We start from the raw sequence: 17,483 nt of genomic DNA on the forward strand, positions 1-17,483 counted from the left end.
ATTGCAGAATTTGCCATTAAATATTTTTACACAGATAGATAAATGTTACGGACAAGAAAGTAGAGCTACTTTATTATTGAATAGGTTATTATTGATTAAGCCCATTAATTGACAGTGATGACGAAATTAACGTGTATACATATATATAGAGAGTTGTTATGTCGTAAGAAAATTTTATTTGGCAGATTTCCACTTTAAATTTGATGATAATATAGAGCTTAATATATAATGGAAATTTTATAAATTTTATTTTAAATTAATTACAATTAGAACAGTAGTTTATGTTTTTATTATATTATATAGCTGACGGCTACCCTGATGGAAAGTGAGATCATGGAATATACAGCGCGGTCCATAGCATTTATTTAATATTCTTCTTCTTCTAAAAAAGTGCCATTTAAGCTATCTGCATTTGCTGTAGTTGATAACTTATATTGATCTTGACCTACCTCACCAATTCCTCATAAACGTTTGTTTATGCCTTTATGAGGTAGAGCGTATGCTTATATTTCTACTTCATAAAGCCATACAAATATAATGCGGTAACAATCTTTGTACGAATCTTAAAAACACAGGATCACCACAGGATTCTGTTAACTAGGTCTGAATATCTGAAGTTCATGAAAAAGGCAATCACATTACTGCATATATTTGTAAATAACTATAAATAGTTTTATATGTAATTAAAATCTAAGTTATAACTTTTCGGAAAAAAAAAATGTGGATATACTAAGTTCAATAATAAACAATATTTATAGATATATAATATCACGGCTGTTAAATGACAACGCGACAGTTACCGCTTACCATTAGGTAAGCTATATTATAACAAAAAAATTAACTTAACAATGTACGTGCACAGATCAACAGAATGTTTGATTATAATTTTGCGTATATTTTACTCGTGTTTCTTCGTCAATTTCTGAATTTTATCAAAAAGTTAAGTCTGCCTTTTTATGGAACAATAGTAAATGAAGCTACTTACTTGACTTTGAATGGATTCGTCGATCGTTTCATCGGTACGTACGGAAGAGGGCGATAACAGCAGAGTTCTGTACTCTCCCTCCTGCTGAATAGGGTATGCCGTGTAGTTCTGCACCGGCGTCCTGGGCAGAGACTCGGGACCGCGTCCTTGCCAGTTACCTTGTGATGTTGGAAGTGGGCTGGGTGTCCTGTTCAACATAACACGAAATTGATGAAACTAGACAATTACACAGTATAAAACAATTTCATACTATAAATAAAATAATTAAGATTTTAGTATTATTTAAAAACAGATTTCGAAAATTCAATTTAAGAATTCATGTTTTGGAGACTAACAATATAAGTTTTAGTTAATATTTTCAGTAATAACAATGTTTATTATAATAATTTAAGATTTGTTTAATTTGTGGTATAAAAAGTAACTTTAGATATGATTTTTGCCAGTTTCAGGTGTTTTAAATTGATATTGAATTGATGTTACGCTTACTTTTATTCATACATAGCCTCATAGCAGTGGGATAATAAGCCTACATAGAAGTATGAAACATGACAAATTCTAAAAGTGTTCATTAAATAAATAAAATAAGTAGACATAAATATTGATGGTTTTTATTGCAAGACTTAAAAAGCAGTATATAAAAACCATTAAAGCTCAAAACAGACGAATATGTTTTTATAATATAGGACCCTCATCAGAATTCTAGTTCTTTAACCTACATTTACTTTTTTTACTTAATTATTTAATTTTTATTTCCGGTTTTTGGTATTGAATTATTACAACTTCATGTAATAGGAATGAGACATTTAATATGAGATACTAGAAGCTCATTTGATGAATGTATGTATAATGGGTCTATCATGTATATTCTACTATACTTTATGTATATGCATCATGAGTACTTACCTATAGGAAGGAGGAACACTGCTGGGTACCGGCGACCTCGGTATGTATGGAATCGCCCCCACCACGTCTCTGTCCACGTCCCTAAGCAAATCATGACATGTGATGATGTAATTCGAATATATGAAATTAATGTTACATTGCATTATGTTATATTTTTCGTATTCTATACTATGATGAACAGATTCTATTAGTTCACTGAACAATATGCAAAGGTTTACTAACACTATATAAATAACAATAGGTATAGTATAGAAAATAGTATGACAAAAACATTATTCATGCACATATTCACATACAGGTGTGTCCAATGCGAGGAATAGAGAACAACAGAAATATTTTGTGTAGATAATTTATATTACTATTTCGTAAACGTTTTACATTTTCTTTCATATTCAATATAGTATTTTAAGGGTAATTGTACAACATATAATAGGTATACATTCATGCGGCATTATCTCTTAATTTTAGAAATTCTATCAGAAGTAGAACATTAGGACAGTCAGATTACTAATAATACTGAATCTAGATATTATGAAGATACGTCATAATATAAAATATGTTAAGTATGGTTAGGTACTTAAAATATATTCTGCTGGTAATATTCGCGAATTAAACTATAACCATCCAATTAAAAAATATGATACTAGATATTCCTATAACACTGTACTGTAGTTAATTGAAAAATACTAATACCAATTTCAAATTAGTCGATTGAAATGGATGAACGATTTGTTGTACGAATCGTTCATCCATTTTCTGTGGACGAGATTTTTTTTTTCTCATATATGTATAGGTAATGGTCAGTGTCGCCTGCGCTAACGGTATACACTGGCTCGTCATCAATAAAGTATGCTGTGATGTGCGGGAAGTGATGTTAATTATCCCTTAGCCGCTATTGTATCTACATATTTACTATATATGTATCCAAGGGGAACCGTATGGAGATCAACCAAACAAAGACAAAGAGCTTTTTTAGCAATGGGACTACTAGTTCGTTACTTACCATTCCTTCTCCCCCCAATTATATATATTATGTCCACGCAAGGTACTTGGCACTAAAAGAAATCAATATAGTACTTTTCCGATTTGAGCGAAGAGAGAGAGTGGAGGAAGGAAAATCCATTCCGATAACTGCTAAGAGGATACCTTCGTGATAAATTCCTAGTGTATTCACCACAATGGGCTAACTGACCCAATTTCATCATCTTTCATAGACCCGACAGCGTATACAGTTAGCGCAAATTATTTTAAAAGTACGAGTAAGTTTTAAATTTAGTACTCTACATCTCTAGATTCAGTATGATTTGAAGAAGTCTGTTTAGAACTAGGTAGTACATCAAGTATATACGGAGAGACACCTATGATGCACCATGCACAGGTGCTACGTCTTACTCAGCGTATTCGTGATAGAAGGTGGGAGTGGGCACTCGGCCTACATAGCTCCCTGTGGCACGCGGCACTGAATAAAGATGCGAGCTCGAACCGCCCCTGTTATGTATTCATTTTACAATAATATGTGTAACGAAAACAAGACACGACGTCTCCTTCCTTCGGCAGTTGAACAAAAAACGATACATAATATATTGGTCTTTGGTATACTAAACCGAAAGTCAGGCAGGACTTTTAAAATTGAATTATATAAACAAAGAAAACACATTATAATAAATTAGATATTTTTCATAACTTACTATATAAGCTATGAGAATGGAGCCTCCTGGCAAGCATTTTTATGCTTAAAAGGAGGCTTCACCAAATGTATTAGAATTTAGTAAAAATAGTGTAAGCAAAATAAAGAGTTTGAGTTTATGAAAAAGAACTACTTTCACCGATCCAATAATATACCTACAATTTATAATTCAGATAATTTTGAACTTTCTTACTAAATGGATCACGTAAACGAGCTGAATTTATAAGGTATTTAAAAAGATTTCTAATTTTCCACATTGCTGAGTTTCAACATGGCCTTTCCTTTTACGACCTACCCAGTATATTTATTTATTTATCAGAGATATATTTATTTATACCAACTCAACTCTGACAGAGTGTAACTTTGCAGTATGTACTTTTGCAATACTACAGTTTTAGTAACACCTATAATTATAGAAAATTCTTACACATTACATTCTGCACAGAGATACATACATCTGCGTTCTTTAAATTCTAGATGCTAATATCTATGATTCACGATTTGATAACGCATTACGTGTGAATATGACTATATAAATGATAATAAAACAACTTATTAGATATATTATTCATTATTTACCTTTGCACAACAATTTTAATTTGGTTACGGGCATTTTTGAATAGGTTCTGCGCGTCTTCGTGACGTAGATCACGCGCGTCGTAGTCGTCGATCTTAGCTATGATGTCGCCTCGGACTAACTCCCGGCCGGCCGGAGTGCCTGGTGTCACCTGTAAATATATTATGCAAACATATATTAGATATCTCATTATATATGAAAAAATAAACGTCCTTTTCAATAGAGGGTCTTATATTTTCCTTTTGTTTAATTAAAAAGGCAAACGACATGATGATCAATCTGATGGTAAGTAGTAGATAACTGTCGCCTATATACATGAACATCACTACAAACAATTTCGTGTGAAGTCCGTGGTGCGTGATACAACTCATACGTTGCCATTCCGGATGACTGGCAGCGCATGAGTTGAAATGTCATGTTTCCGTACACTGTAATGTCACTAAAACATGTTTCAAAATTCAAGCTGTTTAAATAATGCTTTGGGCTGAAATAGGCAAAAGAGGCACCAACGCTGAGAACTTTGCAGAAAGTCTACTTAGGTTATATTTAAAGTATGTTATTAGTACAAGGGGCTATAAGCATTACACTTTTTAGCCTCACGTACAACGCTTTAAAAGAAGATTCTTCCATTAAGGTCATGAATCACTACAATCTAAATATCGATAATATAAGTGCATATTGTAATTAAAATAAATGCTATTGGTTAATTAGCTTTATACATTGTTCTTACACCGTCCCCAATGAACCTAGAATTAAAGTACCTATCTATAGAACAACAATGTGCGAAACCGACACGTAACTGTAATGACCTACTTGTACCTGTTATGTCATTTTTTAATGCCACCCGAAGGTTGGCGTTCAGACCGTGACATTCTGAAGTTTGAGTGAGATATACGTATGTAATACGTCTGCTAATCGTCATGGTATGAGACGACACGAGAGATAGTCAAAATTTACTTAAATTAATTGGCTACGCGACATTGAAAGGCATGTGATTCACAAACTGAACAGGTCGACCACGACCAATAAGTTTGTTTGTCTGTATGTTATGGGAAATTTTCTCCAATCCTCATAATTTAGCATTTATTTTTACATAACCGTTTTGTAACCAATATAATTTTTAACTGTTCTACATGAATACTACAGAAGTAGCTTTTTAGTGAAACTAAGCTTGAAATAATTCTTAAGAAAAGATTATTGTTTCATAATATTTCAACAATACGTAATAACAGTTGAAATGATTGGATTTAGTACTGTATAGGCATACGTAGGTTTACTAGTTAAAGTTGTAAAAGTCAAGATACAAATTTAAAATACTATGTAGTTTATGAACCTATTGATAGATTATAACTTAAAGCAAACAAGATTGTTGTACTTTAAATAATCATGTAACTGTTTATTTATATGACATTTCTTGCTTTCATTTCATAACCCGTCATGCCGTATCGCTTGTAGCAATTAGTACAAAGGGTTATGATGCATCGTGAGCTAGGATGACCTTGTATATGGGCAAGGGGTAGGCGGGACGTATGCACCGCTTGGAATGAAGCCAGGCTAAATGCGTCCGCCGGCGACGCCGCGCCAACCTGACATTTTTATTGAAAACAACCGCCGGATCAGATGGAGGCCGCGTCGCATCGACGGTTAGACCTGCGCAAATCCATCACACATTTCCTCGAGTCAATGGCGAGGGCATCCGACTATATTTACACTTGTCCATCAGCGGCAGGCGCGTGTCGTCAGTTGCCGTTGAGGAATTCACGTGTCGACGTCAACTCGACGCATTCGGAACTATATCTACATATCTGCGAAGGCGTCGTTTCTACTGCATGTTATTTGTATATTGCTTAAACTGATGGAGATAACCATTATTGAGGCCATAATAAATTGATTAGAGAGGCTCAAGACCGTTACAGTCACAGTTAGTACAGTATGGTTGGCCTATGGTCAGCATAGGGCACTGGAAGGAGGACATGTGAGCAATCAGTGCTCACACACCCAGGATCGCAGCGGTCTTTGCTACCGTTGCGGGGAAGAAGGTCACCGTGCGGCAACCTGCACAGCTGATCCGCGGTGCGTCGTCTGTGCCGCGCTGGGTCGTCCGGCGAACCATTGGGTGGGTGCGAAATCATGCACCCCGCCCAAAAACAAGAAGGCGAAACGGCCAGCCACTCAGGCCCCAGGCCGAAGGAGCGTTCAGGAGGAGGGGATGGAGACGGGCCACGAGCCCAGTCCCCCTCCTGGCGATCAGGGAGGTAGGGGCGGTAACTAGCCGCTCCTCGATCGCTACCGGGCCGGGGTGACGACCGCGGGGGCGGTCCCACCCCACCACACTAGGCCCGAAGAAGTCGCGCGCATGTCCCCGCGCGCCTTCCCCAGGGAAGAGGAGGGGAAGTAGTGGGTTCCGCTATGGAACCCGCAGAGATGGGGCCCGCTGCTAGAGTGGGCCACCGCCGCCGGAGTTGCGGTAGAATGTCATCGATCCCGCGACTCCGGCTTAGGCGTTGGGTGAGGGACATCTTGGAGTTTTTAGTGAGTAGGAGTCTCACAGTACCCGCGGGCTTCCCCCGGGGCCGGCGGGTCTCCATGACGGATTTTCTCCAAGTGAAAAAAAAAAAAAAAAAAAAAAAAAAAAAAAATGGTCAGCATTGGTCAGCATAGGGCTGGGGAGTGAGGTTGGACAACCTCCTCGAATGTTCCAGCCATTGGGAGGTTTCCCCATCCTCGTGGATACGTCCGCTGGGAACGGTGGACGAGTAATGGTTTGGTTCTGGTACGCCCTGGGCAGGATAGTAGTAATTCCTTTGGGATATTGCTACTATGTCGGCGCGGGCTGGGACAATGGGCCCAGATGGGGCGCGTCCCGGCCGTTAAACGTCGCGTTGATGGCCCGCTCCTCCTATAAGTCTAGTCTTGTAAAGACACATGCGGAGCTGGCGCGGTTCTGTGTGGGCGGCAGTCTTAGGGGTTCAAGTCTGCGGTTCACACAACAGGAGCCGAGATGGGGGGGGGGGGGGAGGCGCATCCCGTATTCCGGTGCGTCTTACCCACGGTGGGCGGACGCGGTAGAACTGGGATTTCGCGTTGAGGAGGGACGTTTGCGGGTAACCGCCGCTGGGGTCGCGGTTGATTACCACCTCGATCCCGCGACCCTGAACTATGGCGGCGAGGAGGAATATCGTGGGGTTTTTGGTGAGTAGGAGTCTCACAGTACCCGTCCGTACAACCCTTGAGACGGGCCTTTCCATGAGTGATTTTCCCCATGTAAAAAAAATGGTCAGCATAGTCAGGCTACGAAATAGAAATGTCAACTATATGGATTAAATTTAAGGTCTCTGGTACTGAGGAATATAGGTATCTATGTATCTAATTGAATTGAATGTTTACTCATTTATTGGACTTCAAAAGAATTACCGCATTCGTTTGAAGTAATGGTATATTTATGATATTTAATTGCTTTGAAAAAAATCTACGCATACCATTGCACTCGCAGTGATACGACCTGCTTATATTCCATTCAGTGACTACCCGGTATCTTCCTTATCAAAGCATGAGACGTGTAAAGACATATAACCTCTATACTTTATTGGATATATGTCCCTACATTTACGAAATGGATATCCTTATTATGAACGAAATTCAAAGGCTTTATAACGTATACGTTAGACAGTTATAGCTAGTTAGGCATGTACCAATAGCTAAGTACCTACATCTTTCCATCAAGCTAGTAAAGAGATCGTTGATCAATGAGCTTATTTACTACTTTGTCGACTGGTAAAGTACTCATAGTAATGGATATGTTTCTTTCATGTTAAGTTTGGATAAGATTATTTTATTTAGTTTTGGATACCTCTACGAGGCCGTGTCTTTGTTCGCTATTTCCTTCTTAGGTATTTCTGTGGAAATTTCTTGAGCACCTTTCCTAGTGAAAGTAGTCTGTCATACTTCTAGAAGTATGACAACTGGTGGTGTGCTGGTTGTAGATCTGTCAGACAAGTCACTTTCAGTACTCAGGATTGTAATACTTACTTGATATTTAGGTATTTCTCAACACTATGTCTTAGTTTCTTTTTATTTTACTTACTTTATAAGTGAAAAAGTATAATAATCATAGGTATACAACTATTCCAAAGATTGTTATGTTCAGAAAAAATATTCAATCATGAGTTTATACCTACATAAATCAAGATCGTTGAAAAAAGTGAAATCTCACATCAGTCAGGAGCAGCTGTTGCCAACTTCCGACATTCATTATGTCAGAATTGTGTGTACTTGTATAACTAAACAGAATTCATTTTTATATCTACTAACCTACTATCTAATGTCATTCCGAAAATAGTGAATAGGAAGTTTTAAGAGTCGATAATATTTTTTATATAATTAGTTTTAAACAGTACAAAAAAGGCAATGTAGCTGAATGATTTTGTCAGGACTGGAAAATTTGCATACTGGAGAAGACATGAATATTTAGCTTGATCAAAGCTGCAGGAATAGGCTAAAGATAAACCATACTAAATATTTTGCTTTGGACTATTTCAGTTCTACTAACGCATCATTGAGAGCTGTCGATCGATTGACTCACCTCTACATACGCCATACATAGAGGAAGTAATCAAGTATTTTAATGGCAACGTAAAAGAAAACGGGCTCAAGGCCTCTGTCAGAATGATTTATGGGTATGAAGGTCGAAGACCAGATACCGCAAATGTTATGAGTAATGAAAGAGCTTCATTTTTTGCAGGAGGGATGCGGGTCGTAGATATTTAGTAATATTTATAATATTACTGATCGCTGTCTCTACATGAAATTATGAATAATGGAGTATATACATAATATGAAAAAGCCATTAAGGAACTCGTTATGAACACAGAAGGACCAAAAACTATGATTTTTTAAATTGTTACCAATTTAGCCTTATCTCAGAAATGATTTAACAGATTTGAATATGGTTTTCACTAATGTATTAATATTTTAATCTTATTGTATTTAATATTACTGTAGAATTCACTTAAATTTTCCAGTTTACTTTATAAACAATAAACTAGGCAAGCTTTAACTCTTGGTACTATTATTTTTAATGCAAAGAAACGAAACGAACATAATATTCTAATTATTCATAGGGATAAGGAGATGAACTTATACAATTATATATTCTCTGATATGAATAATTCCCTATTCCATGTTTATATCGATATAAAATAAAGAAAAATATCTAACATATTTAAAACTGAAAATACACACAATGCACAATGTGATACCCGAGATTTTCTGTGCGTGAAACGTTTATTACATAACTTCATCCGTCTGAATATATGATTGACTTGATTGTTCGTATCGCAGTCAGTTATTTATAGCGACCGGGAAAAAATACTGTTTCCTGTAAGCCGCTAGATTTCAAACGATTTCAAAAAAGAAGAATTTATGTTATGTTACATTACTTAGTTAGCTGAATACATCAATCGCCATTTTTTAACCACCTTTGTTAGAAGATAATTCTTAATTGATAACTTTATACTCAGGGCGTCTTTGCCGGTTTGTTAAGTTTGACGTCAGATATTTGTGGAACTAAATGTTAATTAAATATGTTGGAATACAAAATCTAAAAAGTAAACTATCATGGCGCTTAAAAATAAAAACTTTAATTTGATTTTCTTTCATTGGAATTTCTTTTTTTAAGTAAATTTCTGTAAAAACAGTTATTTGACTTGCTAACAGGCAGATAGACTTGACTAAATAATGACGACGCAGTAAATTATGTACCTAACTGATTGATACGAGAAGATGTAACCAGACAAAGATGTAGACAAATACGTAAACACCATTTCTCTAATAAATTTGTAGATATTAATAATATAATAAGACCAGATGATTGATTGCGAAAATATGAAGGCTATCTTCTCTTTTACTTCCGACCTTAAAAAAGCTTATTCAAAGCATAGATTACTGTCTATAGACACCATATTGTTTATCACATATATTTCATACTAAAACTAAACGTATTACATACATTAACGTCAGCCTTAATATTTGGTTTCCAACTATTGGTTATTTTTAGGCGGTTAAATTTGTATATAAAATATTAAGTGCAATTTATGGGTTTTCAGTTAATTTTAACATAATACTGTGTTTATATTTAGTGATGAGTTTATATTATATGTACACCATATATAATATATATGGTGTACATATAACATAAACTCATCATCATATGAAAGTTAAGAATAAATCTGGGCTACCGCCCAGTCGTAGTCGAGATATTACCATATCTCGACTCATTGCATCTGTTATATAAAAAAAAACTTTTATAATACGAATGATATGCTCCAGATGTATGAGTATATAGAAGCCTATATTAAACGTTGTGTAAATTGTTCAATCCAGGCGAAGTCGAGTCTGATCGCTGCTGATGTACCTACCTATATACCTACTTAAATAGTATTTTTTAATTGAATTATTACTTATATTGGAATAATAAGAACCATATAATATATTGTTTAAGTTTATAACAATATACCTACGACATATATGTATAGTATTACATTACATAGACTAATATTACAAAGAATATAAGTTTGCGAGTTTGTGAGGTTGTCGGTGATTTTGAAAATTAGATAGGATAGCCCATCGAAGAAGGCTATAAGCTACATATCATTACTTTACGAGATATATCAGAGGAGCTGCAATAAAAAGTGTTACATAAACGGAAAATCTCTGGACGAGACGAAGTTACGTTATAATATTTTATAATAAAACTAGCTGTCCCGGCAAACGTTGTCTTGCCATATAAATTAATAACGCTATAAAAAAATAGGGGTTGGTGATAGAAGGGTGAAAATTTCGGGTTGTATGTATTTTAAATGACAAATAATAAAAAATATAAATAAAAAAATTTGCAATCTTTATTACTTAGGGATATGAAAAATAGGTAGCCGATACTCAGACCTACTGAATATGTATAAAAAATTTCATAAAAATCAGTCAAGCCGTTTCAAAGGAGTATGGTAACTAACATTGTGACACGGGAATTTTATATATACTCGTAAGACAAGGATTTTATCGTTATTTTTTTTACGTTTGGTTAGAGAACATAGATTTAAATTGGATTATCTTTTGACGCTTCAACTATTAAATATACTGTTACTTTCGAGTTTGAAAAGGTATCAACCCGTCACATACGAGTACTATGGGCCGGGTTGATACCTTTTGAAAAGCTTTACGTAGGGTTGCGGGTAACTGGATTATTATAATATATAATGTAATTTTTTTTTTTATTTTAACGCGTATACTTTGTAGTATACCCCCGGAATGACAACGCTTGAGTTGCATCATGGACGTCACTTGATAACGTGTTATCCGTGATGCAATTAACGTATATATAAGCTACGGTTACTGCTTATCTACTATCAGGTGGGCCTTACCTTATCTACTATCTTGTTTGTTATTCCAACAACCTAAAAAATATTCCTATGTTTGGAAGTATGTTTTCACAAATTGTTTTAAGGCTGATTTATATTTGTAAACAAAGTTATTAGCGCATAATTTTTCATTGCAACAACTGAAACAAGAATTTAGATTAGTATGGATAATATAAAGTACAGACTTGTTTACATTTATTACACGTGTATTTAATTGTTACTATCACTATTCTTTCTAAAAAACGTCATTACAATATATACATAAATAGAGAATTTTCTATTCTACTCTAACCTATATTCAACTTACATTAGCATATTTCTGTGATATTTCTAATGATGTATGTACCAATTAGTATGTAGCAATATAATAATTGGTATTGGAAATGAAAAACATTAATGGAGGGAAAAAGTTATAGCGCAGATAGGTAATGGAATATCTTGTGAAATTATATATGTATTTTTTTTAAAGAAACGCAAGTAATTATTACCTACTAATTATACAACGATAATTAAAACTGATAGAACAGTCTCCTTGATTAGTTTTGGCTTGTACTGTAAGCATTTAATGTACCTACCTAAACAATTATCTTTTTATTGGTGGTTTGGTTTGTTAATGGTTTTTGTCGATATCAAGAGACTATGGACCATATAAAAGTGAAAGTCAAGGTTTGATAACATTATATTTTTAAAATCACTAGTATCCTGACGACTTAGGCGTAATGCCGGTTAGTCAGGGAGAGAAACACCTCAATGCCTACAATATTCACAATTATCTATCTCTTATTTGTTTTTATAATAATATCAACACTTTCGCTCCAAAACTCCCGCTGCCTCCGTTCAATCGTCCGTCATCCACTTGTCAATGTCACATAGATTACTTTGGCTCTGGCCTCTGACGTTCCGTTTCAGGTTACATGATTATTGACTTTACCATTTTTAATTAATGGTGCGTCACACGATAGTTAACAGTCGGCCATCCTGCAATAGTGTCTGGCCCAGACACATAGGTAACAGATGAGCGTAGTCATGCTTATCAAAGGATATAGTGTCTACAGGATCATATAACAAATACTTAACTAAATAAACTAAAGATACACATTATTTTCATAACATTGACTATCTTAGTATACTGTCAAAGGTTTACAATCTAAAATCAATACTAACAGAGCTAAGTTTCGGCATGCATTCAGAATGCACAAAATATAACATAACATATATTAATTTACATAATCCAAATCACCCAAAAACATGAACAACCTTTTAGAGTAACAAACAATTATTTGGCGGTGATTGACTTCTATGAGTCAGACTGTAACATATCACCATCACAATGTAAGTTTCCGATCTTATGAACATTGCATTTTTTTTATACCTCCAAAATAGAACTTGACATTTCTCATCATGAATATTTTAACGGATAAATTTAACATATCACATTACAAAACGTAAAACTTAATTACCTACATATATAGAGAAAAAAATATAAAGAGAAAGGATTATTCTCGTGACATAAAATTAGAACAAAATCTCTGCCTGCCTTCACCTAACCAATAGAAAATAACAGGTCAATATTATTCAAGTGGTTCTAATACCCTCAATACTACTACTACTATTTTACTTCGACGATACTCTTGATTTACCAGAGAATTATTTTAATATAACATAATTCATTGAATTTCAGTTATGATTTACTTAACAATACCATCAGCTCACTGGTCAAGTAATCTATTGCACCCTTTGAACCCTGTACATTTAGGGAACTATAAATGATTGTAGATACTGATCTCAATTTTCTTTACAACACCAGTTTAACATAAACCAAAACCCACTGTTCCAGATTAATGTGAAATAGAAATAATCTTTATTCAAACAAACTTAATATAAGCACTTTTGAGTAGTCAAGATTTTTGAATCTATCGCTTATTCGGAACGCAGATTCATCACAAGAAGAATAAACAAGAAACCTGTGTGTTGCTCTTTTAAATAAATATTGATTTACTTATATTTAATTAACAACAAGGATTTGGCGTGCGGCAATCAACATAAAAACCGCTACGCACTTAATCTCCGTTCAATCAGACAACATTGACAGCGCTATGAATTTCAAGTTAGATATTTTCTAAAAAAAAAACACTGATTTATAAATGATGACATTTATAAATTTTTCAATTTTATAATAAGCTTTTTTTTTTTTTACAAAGAAAATATTTTATGACACATTTGATTTCTTTTTCTGGCAAATTGAGTACAGACTCTGGGAGTTTGTTGTAAAACCTTGCGCAATTTCCATAAAACGAATTACTAACTTTCGTCAAACGAACGTGAGTTTAGTAAGCCTACTATTCACTTTATATTTTATCGATGGTATTCGTAGCCACTTCGGCCATCCAACGTTATCGAAGGGCCTCATTCGATATTATCATAACAGTTAACATCGGGTAATATAATAAAATTAAAATCATATAAAATTTAGTTTGAGATACTTTACATACTTAAAATATGAAAGTTGCAACTACACATTACATTTCAACATCATGAATTCAGTCTTTGTTATATTTTTCCGCCTTAAGTTGTATCACTTAATTTTTCACACCAGGTACTAGTCAGCATCTCTGCAAACACGGCTGCCTAGCTAATTAGTGAAATACCTGTTAAAACAAAACATTAAAATAATGTCACCGCTTGCCCACTATGACTACGGTCTCAACAGATCTGGATTTTATTAGACTCAGCCACCGCTTGCCCGCACAAGGAGCTACGGCCTCAAACTGGTCAAATTCTCATTAGACTCAGCCACCGCTTGCCCACACAAGGAGCTACGGCCTCAAACTGGTCAGATTCTCATTAGACTCAGCCACTGCTTGCCGCCACAAGGAACTACGGCCTCCAACTGAAACACATCAAATATTTAACAACTGGTCATTTTCTCAATGAGGCATTCACCGCTTGCGCACGCAAGGAGTTACGGCCTCCAACTAGTCATATTCTTTATGGTACTATGCTATTTTTACTTCAGCCTCAAGTGCTCTACATTGCAACTCAACTATGGGTTATATGCACTCCCATCAAAATTTACTATTACTTTTTATTCTATTACATTTCTTTAAGAACTGGATTTCCTGGTTCCATTTTACTATTTCTCCAACGCTTTAAAGGACTTTATAACATTTAATCATAAGTTAATTCAATTTAATTATGTACCAAATTCGAATTATATATCTGGTTGATATATATCTAGTATCTACCAATTTCTGAACGAACATGCAATATATTACTACCACATACCCTACTCCTATTATTATCTACCAAATCTTGAGTAGCATCAACAAAAAGCGAGTCGTTCGTTGTACGTCGCATTGAGCACACGCGGATCCCCATTTTCTCCGTGAACTAACGTATACGGAACCATCAGCCGCGATCTCAGCGCAATCATCTCATCAGTATATCATCAAATCTAAATCACCATCATTTACCTTAAAATCCATAAATCGTATTCATAGTCATATGATTATTATATTAATCTCATAATTTCATCAAAGTATTGCAAATCATTTTTCATTGTCATATCAACCGCCCGTTCTATTAGCCATTTTGCTCATAATTCAGCTTGTCATCGATTGTAACTCATCATTGTATCACTAGCATTCCTTAATCTTTCAGATCTATTCGTTCATGTACAACTCTTCACCGCGTATATTTACCGACTATTTTCCATAGAGGTGTATCAAATTTTACCTTGTGATCGTCCTTACTACAATCTTGCAGTGTAACTATCTTGTACACCTCGAGCGCTTTATTCATAATATTTCTAAAGTGTCTGTATACGGTGTCTGGGTTCTATAAATTAGCACCTCTTCTAATTTCCCATTAATTACAACAGACACATAAAATCAATTCTGAAAGGATTAATTTCAATTTAAACTATTTAGTTAGTACAATAGTCAATCCGATTTCTCCAAAGGGCGTTCAGCCACACATACAAGTGCATATAGGTGCTCAGACTAATCTATGGAATCAAATGCCCAGCATTTGATTGCGTTGATCATTACTTATAAAAATTTTAACTTCCGTCGTCGTCAAAGACAACGCTTTAAATTTAATTCAATCTTATTTATCTGATCAATATCAACCAAATATTTGAAAACAACATCACCGTTATTATTATAAACTTCCAATATCTCTACACCTGTAATTTTGTACAATTCAACATTAAAACACCCTCACTTATTTAATACATCCGTTCTCGTATGCTATGCAAGTGACAACATCAATTCTTATATGTTGATGAGTTTACTATTAAAAGCCTTAGTTAACATTTTTATTTTACTTCAACTCAACAGTTATGTCAAAAGTGACAATGGTCTAAATACAACACATCCAATCTCATATTCCAGTCAATTGAGTCAACATGTATACCAACAATTCTTACATGCTCGTTAATTTAGCATATACGCTTCGATTATACTCTTTTTTTTTTCAACCAATTAAAATCTTAATAGATACAATATCTCAAGATTTAACAAAGGTTAACTAGAAATTAATAAAATTGGCAAAACCATCTACAACAGTAATTTATAACTGTAAACTGTAATCTATTGTTAACAATTATAGTGTTCACTTATTTGTTATTTATGTCTTCTTGTATGTAAGTTGTTATCGACGTAATATCGGCTCGTTAGCCATAGCTCCACGTCTTTACTCCGCGGCGCTTGCGCAGGGAATCCCTTCCCTCTTGCGCACGGCGGTCCGTGTACGCTCGGCTCGAGACGATAGATAATAAACTGCTAGTGTTTCCACATACACTACATCTCTCTCCTTTTTAAGTTTATTTTCTTTTCAAGCATGAATCAATCCACTCTATTAGGTATTTGTTCCTTGGAGGCATGTGTGCTACGTTACACCGATGGTGGACTCATTTTGACACTACACTGCCACACATAAGCGAATGCCTCTAGTGCGATTGGCCTTTCCAGCGTAACCAGCACCGTGATTTTTCCTCCTCTTTCGAATATAAATTACATTTATATATTAACTCCAATTTACTCTGTGTTTCACATACTTCACCTTTCTTCTTTTATATTTGTTTTCATATAATCGTTATTCCTCTTTGTTATTGTGTAATATTATGTAAGATTAGTATAAAGCACTTCTGAAAAAATGTTGTATGTTTATGACCAGAATATCTCTATCATAGTAGTCACTACTTTATATTTTGTAGGTTTAAGGTAAATACTTATATTTTTTTCCATTCTATCTGTCTCATGCAATGTGTTATTTACATGTAGTATTTTTCTTTATCATGTACATTTGAAAACTGATTATCTAAAACATAATCTGGAATTTCTTCAAAACTCCCCACTATTTATTATTATCATTCCATAAAATATTGATGGGTCCTGTGGTGGTATATCAGAATATTATTATTATATCAAGAGTTGCATCAACAATTGCAAACGACTTTCCACTATATTCTGTCTACAAATCTGATATCAGTCCATGTAGTATTAATTGGGTATAACTATAACCATTCTTCATCGTACCAAAACTATCTCTCTTATCACCTGCATTAATTCAGTCTAAAATATTAGGAAAGGTTGGCAGACCAGTCTTTGAGCGATCGACATATACCACATATATCACCACAGCGACTCTACGTACTCCAGCAATCGTCAATTATATTAGTTATAGAAATTATATTTTCGACCAAAATTAATTTGTGTCCTATGACTTTTGATTTATTATATTTTACTGAATCCGCTCCATTTCACTCCGATAATTAATATGCATTAAAACTGGCAATTTTTTATATATATTCAACCGCAATTTAATGAAACATTATATCAATTTACCTTTAATGAATAGGACACCATTCATCAATACACAATACAATGCTTGATGACCCCGCCAAAGACAATT

The 17,483-nt window shown here is 34.6% G+C and overlaps 1 protein-coding gene across 4 annotated transcripts in view; it reads right to left on the reverse strand.

Annotated features, from left to right (window-relative positions):
• LOC131843708 (PDZ and LIM domain protein 3) overlaps positions 1–17,483 on the reverse strand; it is a 52,549-nt gene that overhangs the window by 14,972 nt on the left and 20,094 nt on the right. For all 4 annotated transcript variants that reach the window (XM_059192412.1, XM_059192413.1, XM_059192414.1 and 1 more), the window contains 3 exons: positions 4,155–4,303; positions 1,889–1,969; positions 986–1,172 (listed from right to left, as the gene is read on the reverse strand). In XM_059192412.1, the coding sequence (XP_059048395.1) occupies positions 986–1,172; positions 1,889–1,969; positions 4,155–4,303 (417 nt within the window). The remainder of the gene's footprint in view (positions 1–985; positions 1,173–1,888; positions 1,970–4,154; positions 4,304–17,483) is intronic.

This window comes from Achroia grisella, unplaced genomic scaffold (assembly GCF_030625045.1).
Source record: "Achroia grisella isolate CSIRO2021 unplaced genomic scaffold, CSIRO_AGI_Agris_v1 utg327, whole genome shotgun sequence".
Classification (NCBI taxonomy): domain Eukaryota; kingdom Metazoa; phylum Arthropoda; class Insecta; order Lepidoptera; family Pyralidae; genus Achroia; species Achroia grisella.